The sequence below is a fragment of the Littorina saxatilis genome, linkage group LG8, assembly GCF_037325665.1.
Source record: "Littorina saxatilis isolate snail1 linkage group LG8, US_GU_Lsax_2.0, whole genome shotgun sequence".
NCBI classification, from domain to species: domain Eukaryota; kingdom Metazoa; phylum Mollusca; class Gastropoda; order Littorinimorpha; family Littorinidae; genus Littorina; species Littorina saxatilis.
In genome coordinates this window covers 18750353-18765943 of record NC_090252.1, presented here as the reverse complement: position 1 = coordinate 18765943, position 15591 = coordinate 18750353, and the positions used below count along the sequence as shown (strand labels likewise).

General features: G+C 42.8%; 1 protein-coding gene and 1 non-coding gene across 2 annotated transcripts in view; both read right to left on the bottom strand.

Annotated features, from left to right (window-relative positions):
* Window positions 1–89: 89 nt before the first annotated feature.
* The window catches only part of LOC138972982 (O-acyltransferase like protein-like), a gene marked incomplete at its 3' end in the record, with an annotated part of 20111 nt that continues 4609 nt past the window's right edge, over window positions 90–15591 (bottom strand). The window contains 12 exon segments of the mRNA XM_070345643.1: window positions 90–294; window positions 1429–1564; window positions 2312–2413; window positions 3165–3250; window positions 3611–3779; window positions 6872–6973; window positions 8270–8363; window positions 8610–8792; window positions 9261–9445; window positions 11593–11674; window positions 12063–12162; window positions 14691–14866. Coding sequence (XP_070201744.1) covers window positions 90–294; window positions 1429–1564; window positions 2312–2413; window positions 3165–3250; window positions 3611–3779; window positions 6872–6973; window positions 8270–8363; window positions 8610–8792; window positions 9261–9445; window positions 11593–11674; window positions 12063–12162; window positions 14691–14866 — 1620 coding nt within the window.
* Window positions 6726–6798, bottom strand: Trnat-cgu (transfer RNA threonine (anticodon CGU)). Its single transcript has one exon. It is a non-coding gene; the product is annotated as a tRNA-Thr (tRNA).

Sequence of the window (15591 nt, the reverse complement as noted above, 5' to 3'; positions counted from 1 at the left end):
TCTCTCTCTCTATCTATCTATCTATCTATCTCTCTCTCGCTCGCTCGCTCTCTCGTCCATGAAAAAACAATCAGCAAATGCACACAAACCACCATATCCAACTGTACAGGCGAAGATGATCCAAGCGACCCCAAATGCCCACAGTGGTCTGTTCAAGGCCTCCAATAGCGACGCTTGACCATCAGTCAAGTTGAAGCGACGCTGGTCATACAGGTCCTTCAGGTTGTAGTAATTCACACCGATGACCGACAGACAGGCGCAGCTCGAGGAAAGCCAGCCAAGACACACAGTCATCTGAGGAGTAAAATACAGTGGAACCCCTTTTTTAAGACCTCCAAAACTCTGAGAAAATTGGGTCTTAAAAAGGAGTGAGTCTTAAAATGGGGGTAATTTTACAGAGGTTATGAACAGAAAGTCTGAAAAACAAGGTCTTAAAAAGGAGGGAGTCTTAAATCGGGGGTTCCACTGTAGTAATTATCAGAAATGATTTAATTGATTTATCTTTAGTTCTCAGTATTCACAAGTCACGTGAGTGCTGTTCACTTCATCTGTGCACTGATGAAAGTGTGTGTTGACTCTGACGAGGCCCGGTAGCTCAGTTGGTAGAGCACTGGACTTGTGATCAGAAGGTCGCAGGATCGAATTGGGGCCGGGACGGACACGGGTCAACTGTATGTGCAGACCCAGAGACGGAAGCCATGTCCCACCCCCGTGTCATCACAATGGCACGTAAAAGACCTTGGTCATTCTGCCATACGTGCAGGTGGCTGAATACACCTAAACCCGCAGACACCTGGGTAGCGCGACTCCGTTGCTGCTAGCTTTCCACTGGGAGGAAGCGACCGAATTTCCCAGCGATGGGACAATAAAGTAATGAAAATGAAAATGAAAAATGAAATGAAAATATCCGACCTGCCGTGTGTCGACATTGCTCATTTGGTTGCTACAGTGGAACCCCCTTTTAAGATCCTCCGATTGAAGACTCTCCCTCTTTTAAAGACCCCGTTTTCTCAGATTTTCTGTGCATAACCTCGATTTAAGTCAATAAAAAAATTTTAAAAACAAAAACAAAGCAAAACCCAACAGCGTAGCCGATACTTCACAACTTCTGCATTCTCATTCTACAAGTGTTATTTCATATCTAAAAAAAGTCAGAACTTAGAGGCGGCGAATGAAAAATAAGTAAATAAAAATCAGAACAGCGGAAACTGAACAACTTTAGCATGCCAATGGTAAAAACTGTATTTCCTATCTGACATAATCCAACCTTGTACACGCCGAATCAAAACAAAACAAAATCAGAACAGCTGAAATTAAACAACAATTCAGCATAATTATCAATGGTAATTAATTGCTCCATTGGCCTAATTCCATCTGAAACGGTCAAAACGTTTAGGCGGCGAATTGGAATATAAACACACCACTTACGGGTTTCAAGATGTATTGCTGCCTGCGTCTGTAAAGAGTGTAGCCCAGCAAAAGTCCCACGACAAAGGGAGCTGTCTTCGCCCAGGGCCCAAAGTACATTTCCAATTGGATCTTCATTCTTTCTTCGGGATCCGTCCTGCAAAATTCGCAAATGTACACTTATACACACACAATGCAAAATGCGTATGAGTAGCATACAAATAGTTTTAAAAAAAACACAAAAAAAACAGAAGACTGAATGTCTCCAACGGTCCAAAGTACAGTTTCGAATGGATGTTCATGCGTTCTTCGGGATCCGTCCTGCAAGATTCGCAAATGTACACCAATACATACACAATGCAAGATGTACTCGAAGGAAAGTAGCATACAAATGAAACTTTTTTTTTAATGATTGTCTCAACAAAATTTTCCATGATTGTTATCACAATTTTTCGGGGGGGCATGCCCCCGGACCCCCCTAGCTACAAAGCAGGTTTGACTGTATCTTTACTAAAGGGTACATGATAACCACAATACTAGTAGTTATCATTCGCTTATGAGTCCGCTTAAACGCAGACACACGTTCATTTAGAATATACTATATTATATCCCACATACGTGTGACATACCACTCATGTCATTACAATATCGTTCACTCCACAGTGCAAGTGAAGAGGTCGTGTCTGGCAGGGACCTGATTTTTGCACTGCCCGTGATGCCGAGACACCGAGACAAACGTCATTCTTTGAACACTCAGAATTTTTTTTAAGAACGTACACCTCAGGATAGCATTCTTTCTAGAGTGACGTCTCTTTGCTTTGACGTCAAAGATTACACAGACCTATATAGGCCTACTATTAAAAAAACCTACGACATCAAAAATGGTGACTGGCTTGGCACTTACATCATTTCAGCAGAGGAGATGTCTCTTTTATTCAGCGACAAGATGTACATGATATGGAGCGCGATGAACGCACGGCAGACAATGATTCCCGTTTTGCCTTTACTGTAAAAGTGAAGAGATGAAAGGTTGGAAAGAGAATTTAACACAAATACAGAGGAACCCCCTTTTAAGACGATATCCTACACCACCCCCACCATACACACACACATTCGCACGCGCAAGCTCACACACACACACACACACACACACACACACACACACACACACACGCGCACGCACACACACACACACACACACACACACTCACACATACACACATACACTCACACACACACACACACACACACACACACACACGTACACATGTACACACACACACACACACACACACACACACACACACACACACACACACACACCTCCTCTATTCAATCAATCAATCAATCAATGAGTCTTATATCGCGCATATTCCGTGGGTACAGTTCTAGGCGCTCTGCAGTGATTCCGTGTGAGATGAAATTTTATACGGCCAGTAGATTGCAGCCATTTCGGTGCATATTTACCTTTCACGGCCTGTTATTCCAAGTCACACGGGTATAGGTAGACAATTATTAACTGTGCCTAAGCAATTTTGCCAGGAAAGACCCTTTTGTCAATCGTGGGATCTTTAACGTGCACACCCAATGTAGTGTACACGGGGGGAGGTTCGGACACCGAAGAGAGTCTGCACACAAAGTTGACTCTGTGAAAATAAATTTCCGCCGAACCTGGGATCGAACTCACGCTGACAGCGGCCAACTGAATACAAATCCAGCGCGCTACCAACTGAGCTATATCCCCTAATTACACTCACCCTAATGCCCAGGGCAGAAGAACGAGCAGACCGAACAACAGGTGGTACTGAATGTCCAGGGCTAGAGTCCATGTCCACAATGCACACTGCAAACACAACGGTCTGTACTCTCCTACAAAACTGATTCTGTCTCTGTCTCCCTCTGTCACTCTCTCTCTCTCTCTCTCTCTCTCTCTCTCTCTCTCTCTCTCTCTCTCTCTCTCTCTCTCTCTCTCTCTCTCTCTCTCTCTCTCTCTCTCTCTCTCTCTCTGGATTTAGCGCAAACGTCCGGGGCTTTCAACGGCCCAAACCCCAAACGACAGACAGACAGACAAACAGACAGACACAAACACACAGACTGACACACACACACACACACACACACACACACACACACACACACACACACACACACACACATATATATATATATGTATATATATATACACACACGAGCATTCTCTTACCCTATAATCAGACATATTTAAGAAAATGTTGTTGACGAAGAACAGAGTTGTCCAGATCCGAGGTCGACACGTGTCCTGATCCTCCGAAGAGAGATCAAAGGGGCCGATACACAGGTAAGGCACCACGCCGTAGAAAACCAATAGCATCATCGCTAACGGAGGGCCCAACCTGAGGTGTACACGTTAAAAAGCCGTGTCTTTGAAAGGTCACTTTAGTACTTACTCTGTAAACTATGTGACGAATGAATAGATAAAGAATAAATAAATGAATTCGTAAATTACGAATGAATAAATAAATTATAAATACATATAATCATTCATTCGCTAGCTGCTAGAGCCTTATCCTCCTTCGTGTGTACACGTAAGCACAGGCCCAAGTGCGCACGAAAAAGATCCTGTAATCCTTGTCAGAGCTTGGTTGGTTATAGAAACACGAAAATACCCAGCATGCTTCCCCCGAAAGTGGCGTATGGCTGCCTGAATGGCGGGGTAAAAATTGTCAATAAGGTCCATGATTACAACTTTCAAAACTTTCAGATGTTGTTACATTTACGGTCAAAATACCCAAAGTGTGCACTGATTGGTTGAATGAGCAACGTTTCACTGGATAGAATAGAATAGAATGACTATTGTGGAGACTTGAAATCCATAATTATTGTAAAACACTTTTTTCCTCTCAACTGAATGAGTTTATATACATGTATGTATTGGTGGAACAGCCTGTATTTCTTTCTTTATTGTTCTTGTACTTTTTATATTTAGTCAAGTTTTGACTAAATATTTTAACATCGAGGGGGAATCGAAATGAGGGTCGTGGTGTATGTGCGTGCGTGTGTGTGTGCGTGCGTGTGTGTGTGTGTGTGTGTGTGTGTGTGTAGAGAGATTCAGACTAAACTACTGGACCGATCTTTATGAAATTTGACATGAGAGTTCCTGGGTATGAAATCCCCGAACGTTTTTTTCATTTTTTTGATAAATGTCTTTGATGACGTCATATCCGACTTTTCGTGAAAGTTGAGGCGGCACTGTCACGCCCTCATTTTTCAACCAAATTGGTTGAAATTTTGGTCAAGTAATCTTCGACGAAGCCCGGGGTTCGGTATTGCATTTCAGCTTGGTGGCTTAAAAATTAATTAATGACTTTGGTCATTAAAAATCTGAAAATTGTAAAAAAAAATAAAAATTTATAAAACGATCCAAATTTACGTTTATCTTATTCTCCATCATTTTCTGATTCCAAAAACATATAAATATGTTATATTCGGATTAAAAACAAGCTCTGAAAATTAAATATATAAAAATTATTATCAAAATTAAATTGTCGAAATCAATTTAAAAACACTTTCATCTTATTCCTTGTCGGTTCCTGATTCCAAAAACATATAGATATGATATGTTTGGATTAAAAACACGCTCAGAAAGTTAAAACAAAGAGAGGTACAGAAAAGCGTGCTATCCTTCTTAGCGCAACTACTACCCCGCTCTTCTTGTCAATTTCACTGCCTTTGCCATGAGCGGTGGACTGACGATGCTACGAGTATACGGTCTTGCTGAAAAATGGCATTGCGTTCAGTTTCATTCTGTGAGTTCGACAGCTACTTGACTAAATATTGTATTTTCGCCTTACGCGACTTGTTATATTTAGTCAAGTTTTGACTAAATATTTTAACATCGAGGGGGAATCGAAACGAGGGTCGTGGTGTATGTGTGTCTGTCTGTCTGTCTGTGCGTGTGTGTGTGTGTGTGTGTGTGTGTGTAGAGCGATTCAGACTAAACTACTGGACCGATCTTTATGAAATTTGACATGAGAGTTCCTGGGTATGAAATCCCCGAACGTTTTTTTCTTTTTTTGGATAAATGTCTTTGATGACGTCATATCCGGCTTTTCGTGAAAGTTGAGGCGGCACTGTCACGCCCTCATTTTTCAACCAAATTGGTTGAAATTTTGGTCAAGTAATCTTCGACGAAGCCCGGACTTCGGTATTGCATTTCAGCTTGGTGGCTTAAAAATTAATTAATGACTTTGGTCATTAAAAATCTGAAAATTGTAAAAACAAAGAAAAATTTATAAAACGATCCAAATTTACGTTTATCTTATTCTCCATCATTTGCTGATTCCAAAAACATATAAATATGTTATATTTGGATTAAAAACAAGCTCTGAAAATTAAATATATAAAAATTATTATCAAAATTAAATTGTCCAAATCAATTTAAAAACACTTTCATCTTATTTCTTGTCGGTTCCTGATTCCAAAAACATATAGATATGATATGTTTGGATTAAAAACACGCTCAGAAAGTTAAAACAAAGAGAGGTACAGAAAAGCGTGCTATCCTTCTTAGCGCAACTACTACCCCGCTCTTCTTGTCAATTTCACTGCCTTTGGCTGCCATGAGCGGTGGACTGACGATGCTACGAGTATACGGTCTTGCTGAAAAATGGCAGCTACTTGACTAAATATTGTATTTTCGCCTTACGCGACTTGTCTTTTGTTTTCATATACCCCCATGGGGTTTCTTGACATAAATGTGACCCTCCACCACGAAATGAGTCGCATGTCACCTCGCGCGGTTCTGCGCTAGGCTTAATAAAAGTCCGGGGAGTGTCTGGTAACAGTGTGAGGGTCACCTTAGTCACAGGCTTATAACTCGCTCTTTTCTAAAACGGTTTTGACTACTGGATAGAGCATAAAAAACTCTTTAGAAAAATGTAAAAATATGAAAATCATGCAAAGGTGACATGCGACTCATTCATGGAGGGTCACAAATATGCCTTGCCTTGCCTTGCCTTGCCTTGCCTTGCCTTGCATTATTTCTTTTAAACTGGCGGCCAGTTGCAACGTGTACATCCTATTTGACACAGACATGTGTTTGTTTGTTTGTTTGTTTGTTTGTTTGTTTAACGCCCAGCCGACCACGAAGGGCCATATCAGGGCGGTGCTGCTTTGACATATAACGTGCGCCACACACAAGACAGAAGTCGCAGCACAGGCTTCATGTCTCACCCAGTCACATTATTCTGACACCGGACCAACCAGTCCTAGCACTAACCCCATAATGCCAGACGCCAGGCGGAGCAGACACTAGATTGCCAATTTTAAAGTCTTAGGTATGACCCGGCCGGGGTTCGAACCCGCGACCTCCCGATCACGGGGCGGACGCCTTACCACTAGGCCAACCGGGCCGGTCACAGACATGTGTGCGTTATATGTTTAAAACTACCCCTACCTCCCCCTCTTCTACCTCATAGACACCTACCTCCAGAGCCGATGGGATAAATACGTTAACAGGATTTTGGTTGAACCGACCCCATTCTTCCTTTGGAAGTGTCGAAGAAAGGACGAAACCGCTAGGAAACCACTGGAATAAGTCAGATTTGTAATGAAAAGTGATATAAAAAAATGTCACACAACACTTTTTAAAGATTCCAATTAAAACCTTGACCAAGATTTTAAATCAAAATTATGTGTAGATGTTTGGTCAAGGCTACGTCGATATTTTTTACATATAAAGCCAAAGCCTCCCATTTGAATAATATGTATAGCGATTAAGGGTTATTTTATTCAAAGATATAATTCATATTCATATTCAAGACCATCAACGACAAACTGAGATTCTCATTGGAAGTTGTATCAAGAGTCTGACTTTTCTTATGATTCTCATTGGAAGTTGTATCAAGAGTCTGACTTTTCTTATGATTCTCATTGGAAGTTGTATCAAGAGTCTGACTTTTCTTATGATTCTCAATGAAAACTACGTATTATGACTCTTTTTACATTTAGTCAAGTTTTGACTAAATGTTTTAACGTAGAGGGGGGAATCGAGACGAGGGTCGTGGTGTATGTGCGTGTGTGTGTGTGTGTGTGTGTGTGTCTGTGTGTGTGTGTAGAGCGATTCAGACTAAACTACTGGACCGATCTTTATGAAATTTGACATGAGAGTTCCTGGGTATGATATCCTCAGATTTTTCATTTTTTTGATAAATGTCTTTGATGACGTCATATCCGGCTTTTCGTGAAAGTTGAGGCGGCACTGTCACGCCCTCATTTTTCAACCAAACTGGTTGAAATTTTGGTCGGGTAATGTTCGACGAAGCCCGGACTTAGGTATTGCATTTCAGCGTGGTGGCTTAAAAATTAATTAATGACTTTGGTCATTAAAAATCTGAAAATTGTAAAAAAAAAAATATATATAAAACGATCCCAATTTACGTTTATCTTATTCTCCATCATTTGCTGATTATAAAAACATATAAATATGTTATATTCGGATTAAAAGCAAGCTCTGAAAATTAAATATATAAAAATTATTATCAAAATTAAATTTTCCAAATCAATTTAAAAACACTTTCATCTTTTTCCTTGTTGGTTCCTGATTCCAAAAACATATAGATATGATATGTTTGGATTAAAAACACGCTCAGAAAGTTAAAACGAAGAGAGGTACAGAAAAGCGTGCTATCCTTCCCAGCGCAACTACTACACCGCTCTTCTTGTCAATTTCACTGCCTATGCCGTGAGCGGTGGACTACGAGTATACGGTCTTGCTGCGTTGCATTGCGTTCAGTTTCATTCTGTGAGTTCGACAGCTACTTGACTAAATGTTGTATTTTCGCCTTACGCGACTTGTTTTTAACTATCCCAAACGCTGTCTCACCTCAGGATTAAAAACGTGTCGACGCCGAACGGTAGACAGAAGAAGGTGAAAAACCACCACACTTTGTACAGCTTATGCACATCCTCCGGATTTCCTGGAACACAATGCTTCATCATGATAGTATGATCTATTGGTAACATCATCTTGCCAAGGGCTGATTACAAACAACACTCTCTGAGATAAGTGTTCGCTTCATTTGTGTGTACGCTATAGTGGCCATTGGCTCGATGTACGTGTGAATATTTTAAATTAAAACGTTCCAGTACCTTGCTATTCAAAATGGTAGCATAATGAAAATGAGAACAATTAGAACATATTCGGTACAAATGTATTTATTTACCTAAAAGATTTCCATAATGTCTGTACTGTGTCCAGGAGTGTAAGATGGCCAGCCATAGCGTGCTGAGAACTCGCACACCGTGAATACAGGGGACGTCATCACGGGCATCAGCATGACTAGTACTGAAAATCTCTCTCATGTTTTGTGGCAACGAAAAGCACAGGAGAACTCGCGCCAACTTTTCTGCAAAAAAAAGTAAGAAAGCACATACTGAGAAAGAGGGTAATTCATCTATAAGGCAACAATTCGCACGGTAACAACATTAGCAACAACAACAACAACAACAACAACAACAACAACAACAACAACAAAAAGCACACGCACAATATTCTGAAAACAAGTTTGAGAATGCATCTCTGAAACGTATTTCTGCATCAGAAATTACAGACAAGGGGAGAACACACACACACACACACACACACACACACACACACACACACATACACGCACACACACGCACACATACACGCACACACACACACACACACACACACACACACACACGCTAACACACACACACACACACACAAACACACACACACACACGCACGCACACACACACACACACACACACACACACACACACACACACACACACGCCATCCCCAGCAAAAGTACACCCATTTTCTCCTCTGCAGAAAAGCAAAGTACCTTTGAAAGAGCGTATTTCATCCTTATTAGGCACTTGACCAGTAGTTCGATTGTTATTGACATCATCTTCTTTGTCCAAGGCAATGGCCCGTGTATCCGACCCACACGTTTTGCTGTTAACCTCGGACACCAAGTCTAATACTGTTCCAGCAAGGCACGAGAGGAGAAGCACAGACAGTACAAACCTGAAAAAAAAGATCAGATCATATTTTGTGTAAATGGTCTGAAAAAAGAAAACAAAGAATTCACGTGAAATTTGTAGAAAATCAGAGCTTTGATTTGAAACAATCGCCAGAATGAGGAAAACAGTTATGACAACTGAGAGGTCTTAAGCAAGAACAAACAAGCAACCAAAACCATTTGTGACCCTCCACCACGGAATGAGTCGCATGTCACCTTTGCATGATTTTCATATTTTTACATTTGTCTAAAGAGTTTTTTATGCTCTATCCAGTGGTCAAAACCGTTTTAGAAAAGAGCGAAAACTGTTTGAGTTATAAGCCTGTGACTAAGGTGACCCTCACACTGTTACCAGACACTCCCCGGACTTTTATTAAGCCTAGCGCAGAACCGCGCGAGGTGACATGCGACTCATTTCGTGGTGGAGGGTCACATTTTCTATATGGCAAGTTAAATCAATCAATCAATCAATCAATGACGCTTATATCGCGCATATTCCGTGGGTACAGTTCTAGGCGCTCTGCAGTGATGCCGTGTGAGATGAAATTTTATACGGCCAGTAGATTGCAGCCATTTCGGCGCATATTTACCTTTCACGGCCTATTATTCCAAGTCACACGGGTATAGGTAGACAATTATTAACTGTGCCTAAGCAATTTTGCCAGGAAAGACCCTTTTGTCAATCGTGGGATCTTTAACGTGCACACCCAATGTAGTGTACACGGGGGGAGGGTTCGGACACCGAAGAGAGTCTGCACACAAAGTTGACTCTGAAATAAATTTCCGCCGAACCTGGGATCGAACTCGCGCTGACAGCGGCCAACTGAATACAAATCCAGCGCGCTACCAACTGAGCTATATCCCCGTAAAGCACAGTAAGCCTCCCGTAAACTATCACAGAGCTCCCCGAGCGTCTACATACCGTGCAAGCATACTTTCATTTGAACGCTCACCGAACGGGAACATCCTGGCTGCTTTCTGTCGAGCGTGAGAAATTTGCAAAGAATTTATTTTCGTGGACTTGTTCCTCTACAACAATGTTGCCTCGTTTTGGTGCTGGACGGCTGTTATGAATATTCAATACCGGAAATCACGCCCGGACAGTAAGCCTCCCGTAAACCATCACATATACTGTCAGGCTTTTACACACAGTACAAACACCCTTCCATTTGAACGCTCACCAAACGGGAACATCCTAGGTGCCCTACGTAAAGAGCGAGCAATTTTTAAAGAATTAATTTCGCAGATTGTCTCGAACACTTTTTGGACCCACCCTGAACTCAGGTCAAAAATGAGTTACTTCCCTTCGGGTCTCATTCTATCGATGTAAACTGGCAATGGCCGTGGATCGATGATTATCAGAATGTTTTTGGACCGTGGTGCGTTTTTGCGCTAGACCTAACTTTTAAAATCTAAATAATAAATTGACAGCTTGTTACACAAACATTCTTACAAAAGAATTCTTTTTTCATCAAGACAAGATCAGTACAATTCGAAGTTGTGAAAGTTTGAAAAAAGAAAAGCCCGGAAGCATGGTCACGCAAGGGTCGTAGCAGACGACGGTTTATGCATATCGCCGTTCCTCTCAACAGTCAAAAGCCATCGCTAGAGTTCTTGTGAACCACAACCGTTTGTTTCGTGCATAAAAACGTGCTATTGTAGATAAGCTCACATCGAGTCGCATTCAAATGACTAACTGACGACTACATTGTGAAAAAGGGAAACTGGATCACACGGGTTCACGATGGCTCAGGGGTAAGATAAACCACGCAAAAATAAATTCTTTGAGAATTGTTCGCTCTTTACGGAGGGCACCTAGGATGTTCTCAATCGGTGAGTGTTTAAATGAAAGGGTGTTTGTACTGTGTGTAAAAGCCTGACCGTATTTGTGATGGTTTACGGGAGGCTTACTGTGCCTTTAAATAGATGTGTAACTTTATCACATAACGCTTAACTAGCTCATTCACTTCTTCCCTCGTGCGCTAAATACATTCTGTTTATCAATTAACATTTTATTCCCTTATTATTTTATAACTTGGTTCAGAGATCAGAACATGCAGACCAAAAGATGTCCTTATTCTGAGGTTACCTCTCACTGGCGAGCCCTTTTGTTACGTGTGTTATATCACCAAGACAAAAACGGCATACTCACACAGCCAACCTGTAGAATGGGTCTGCTGAGGGATTCTTCTCTCGAACACATGCAGCGCCCAAAAGTTCTCCTCCGAAGGATGCTGTAGACACGTGCAGGCACACACACACACACACACACACACACACACACACACACACACACACACACACACACACACACACACACACACATACACACACACACACACACACACACACACACCCACACACACACACACACACACACACACTTCGCTCTTACAGTGGTGTTTGTAAGTTTGTTTGTGGTTCGGGCGGTTTGTTGGTTGGCTCGTTTGTGTCGATTTATTGTTAGTTTGTTTCTTTAAATGGGTATGGTTATTTTACTTTGTTCACTAATTTGTTTACATAATATGGTGGTTTACTTACATACCTCTGTGTTGTTGCTGCTTTTGTAGCGGTTCTATAAACATGTTACGTTGTGTAAATGAAAGTCATAAATCAGCTTACCAATGATGTCACTGAAAACAGTGATGACGTCATCATCAGAGCACGAATTCGGAACGCAGACGTGAACATCAACGGTGTCCAACAGATAGAACAATCTAGCCTGCAACCACACATTTTTTATTAACGACAAACGAATGACACTGTTAAGTCTAAAAGGAGCATATAGTGTTTGGTGTCGTTAGCTATGCCAAACAGCCGGTCAGGTGTACTAGTAGCATACTCTATTTGTTAACGGATGGTTATACATCATGAGTGCAGAATGAGCGAGAAATGTTATGTTTGACTTAAGCATAGAATAATGAGATAGCATTCAGCTCGCGACAAATCACAATTCTAGGCATGAAAAATAGGTTTTTTTTTCAAATTGAGTCATCGTCCAATTTACACTCCAACCCAACATATTGTTGTCTTTGTCACTCCTTATCTCCCTCCTTCCTTCTCCCCTCCCACGTCCATGTTTTCCTCGTTCTGTCCTACTCCGCGTGTAAACGTATTTCCCCTTTACCCCCCCCCCCCACACACACACCCCACTCCCTCCAGCACCATCCTGAAGTTCTTCATCTACCCATACATACCCGTCTATTTTTTACTTACTTACAAGATATATCAACGTCCTACAGGCATAGATTGTTGGCCTCTTAAGGACAGCCGTCTATTCCCCATCCCACCCCTCTCCTAAACCCTTACTTCCCCCTCCCTTCCCAGATAATGACGCCTCCCCCTTCCCAGATAATGACGCCTCCCTTTTCCCAGATAATGACGCCTCCCCTTCCCAGATAATGACGCCTCCCCCGTCTCAGATAATGACGCCTTCCCCTTCCCAGATAATGACGCCTCCCCCTTCCCAGATAATGCCGCCTCCCCATTGCCAGATAATGACGCCTCCCCCTTCTCAGATAATGACGCCTTCCCCTTCCCAGATAATGACGCCTCCCTTTTCCCAGATAGTGACGCCTCCTCCTTCCCAGATAATGACGCCTCCCACTTCCCAGATAATGACGCCTCCCCCTTTCCAGATAATGACGCCTCCCCCTTCCCAGATAGTGACGCCTCCTCCTTCCCAGATAATGACGCCTCCCCCTTCCCAGATAATGACGCCTCCCCCTTCTCAGATAATGACGCCTCCCCCTTCCCAGATAATGACGCCTCCCCCTTCTCAGATAGTGACGCCTTCCCCTTCCCAGATAATGACGCCTTCCCCTTCCCAGATAATGACGCCTCCCTTTTCCCAGATAATGACGCCTCCCCTTCCCAGATAATGACGCCTCCCCCGTCTCAGATAATGACGCCTTCCCCTTCCCAGATAATGACGCCTCCCTTTTCCCAGATAATGACGCCTCCCCCTTCCCAGATAATGACGCCTCCCCCTTCCCAGATAATGACGCCTCCCCCTTCTCGGATAATGACGCCTCCCCCTTCCCAGATAATGACGCCTCCCCCTTCCCAGATAGTGACGCCTCCTCCTTCCCAGATAATGACGCCTCCTCCTTCCCAGATAATGACGCCTCCCCCTTCCCAGATAATGACGCCTCCCACTTCCCAGATAATGACGCCTCCCACTTCCCAGATAATGACGCCTCCCCCTTCCCAGATAATGACGCCTCCCCCTTCCCAGATAGTGACGCCTCCTCCTTCCCAGATAATGACGCCTCCCACTTCCCAGATAATGACGCCTCCCCCTTCCCAGATAATGACGCCTCCCACTTCCCAGATAATGACGCCTCCCCCTTCCCAGATAATGACGCCTCCCCCTTCCCAGATAATGACGCCTCCCCCTTCTCAGATAGTGACGCCTTCCCCTTCCCATATAGTGACGCCTCCTCCTTCCCAGATAATGACGCCTCCCACTTCCCAGATAATGACGCCTCCCCCTTCCCAGATAATGACGCCTCCCCCTTCCCAGGTAGTGACGCCTCCTCCTTCCCAGATAATGACGCCTCCCACTTCCCAGATAATGACGCCTCCTACTTCCCAGATAATGACGCCTCCTCCTTCCCAGATAATGACGCCTCCTCCTTCCCAGATAATGACGCCTCCCCCTTCCCAGATAATGACGCCTCCCCCTTCCCATATCTGAGACGGGGAGGCGAATCATTTCCACGGGACTCTAGGGCTGAGATGCATGAAGCGAAACTGGGTGCCACTCAAATGGGTGGTCCGAAAACGCAGCTGCGGGATCGGTTTGGTTGAAATTGATATTTGTTGTGGTTTCAACCAATCAGACCCGGCCTCAGCTTGTTCCCACGCAGTTGGGTGGCATCCACTTTCGCTTGGTGCACCTTAGCCCAGGTTTGTGCCCCTTAGGGTGATGTTAAAAGAAGAACTACAAAGCAGTAAGCACGTGTCCTTGTTGTGTGGTGACGTGAAAACCCCCTGCCCACTTGATCCCACTGTCCTAAAAATGGGACGCTAACATTTCACGCTCAAAATTAAAATTTACTAATCTGATGTCACAAAAACTGCCAAATATGTTCATAAGAAACAAAAACTATGATAGTTTGGTACCCCGTTATTTTGTGAAAATAATAAAATGTGGGCATATATGGGCTAACTTATCCCATACAGAAGCCCTAGCTGACAGATCTTTTGTGGTGCACGTGCTTGCTTGTGTCGTGAACGGCATCTTACCAATTGCGGTGCGTGAGACATCAGGTGGGTTTTGGTGGTCAGTGTACAGAACTGGCCCAGGAGTGACCGGCCAGTGGACAAAGTGTGATCAGTGTCTCTGCACTGACCATAATCCCCGACAAACGTCTTCTGACCTCGAGTCAGGCCTGGTCCTGGTCTGCCGTATGAGTCGGCCACTGCATGTAAATAAGATTAGATTAGATTAGATTAGGTTAGGTTGGATGAGATTAGGTTGGATGAGATTAGATTAGATTAGATTAGATTAGGTTGGATGAGATTATGTTGGATTAGATTATGTTGGATTCAATTATGTTGGATTAGATTAGGTTGGATGCGATTAGGTTGGATTAGATTAGGTTGGATTAGATTAGATTGGATGCGATTAGGTTGGATTAGATTAGGTTCGATTAGATTAGGTTGGATGAGATTAGGTTGGATTAGATTAGATGCTATGAGATCAGATTAGATTAGATTGAAATAGGCTTGATCGGGTTGGATTGGATTGGATTGGATTACATCAGGTTAGAGCAGATGAAAATAAATGCAATTAGACGCAATGAGGTGAAACTAGATGGATTAGATCAGATTAGATTAAATTAACATATCAGCAACATTAATATGCGAACATTAATAGCAAACCATTTAAAGGATTGGACAGTATTAAATCAGAATTTTGGTCCGCCGTGTTGAAGGCATGGCTTGATAATAATCAAGTCGATAATGGTAATTCTGTATCGGGTTTGTTGTGGAACAACAAAGATATAATGTGTCAAGGTAACCCACTCTTTTTTGCGGATTGGATTAAAAGTGGTATAAAGTATGTGAGCGATGTGTGTGAGAACGGACGTTTTGCTACCTATGAAAAAGTGTGTGAAAGAACTGGCTACACTGCAAATATATT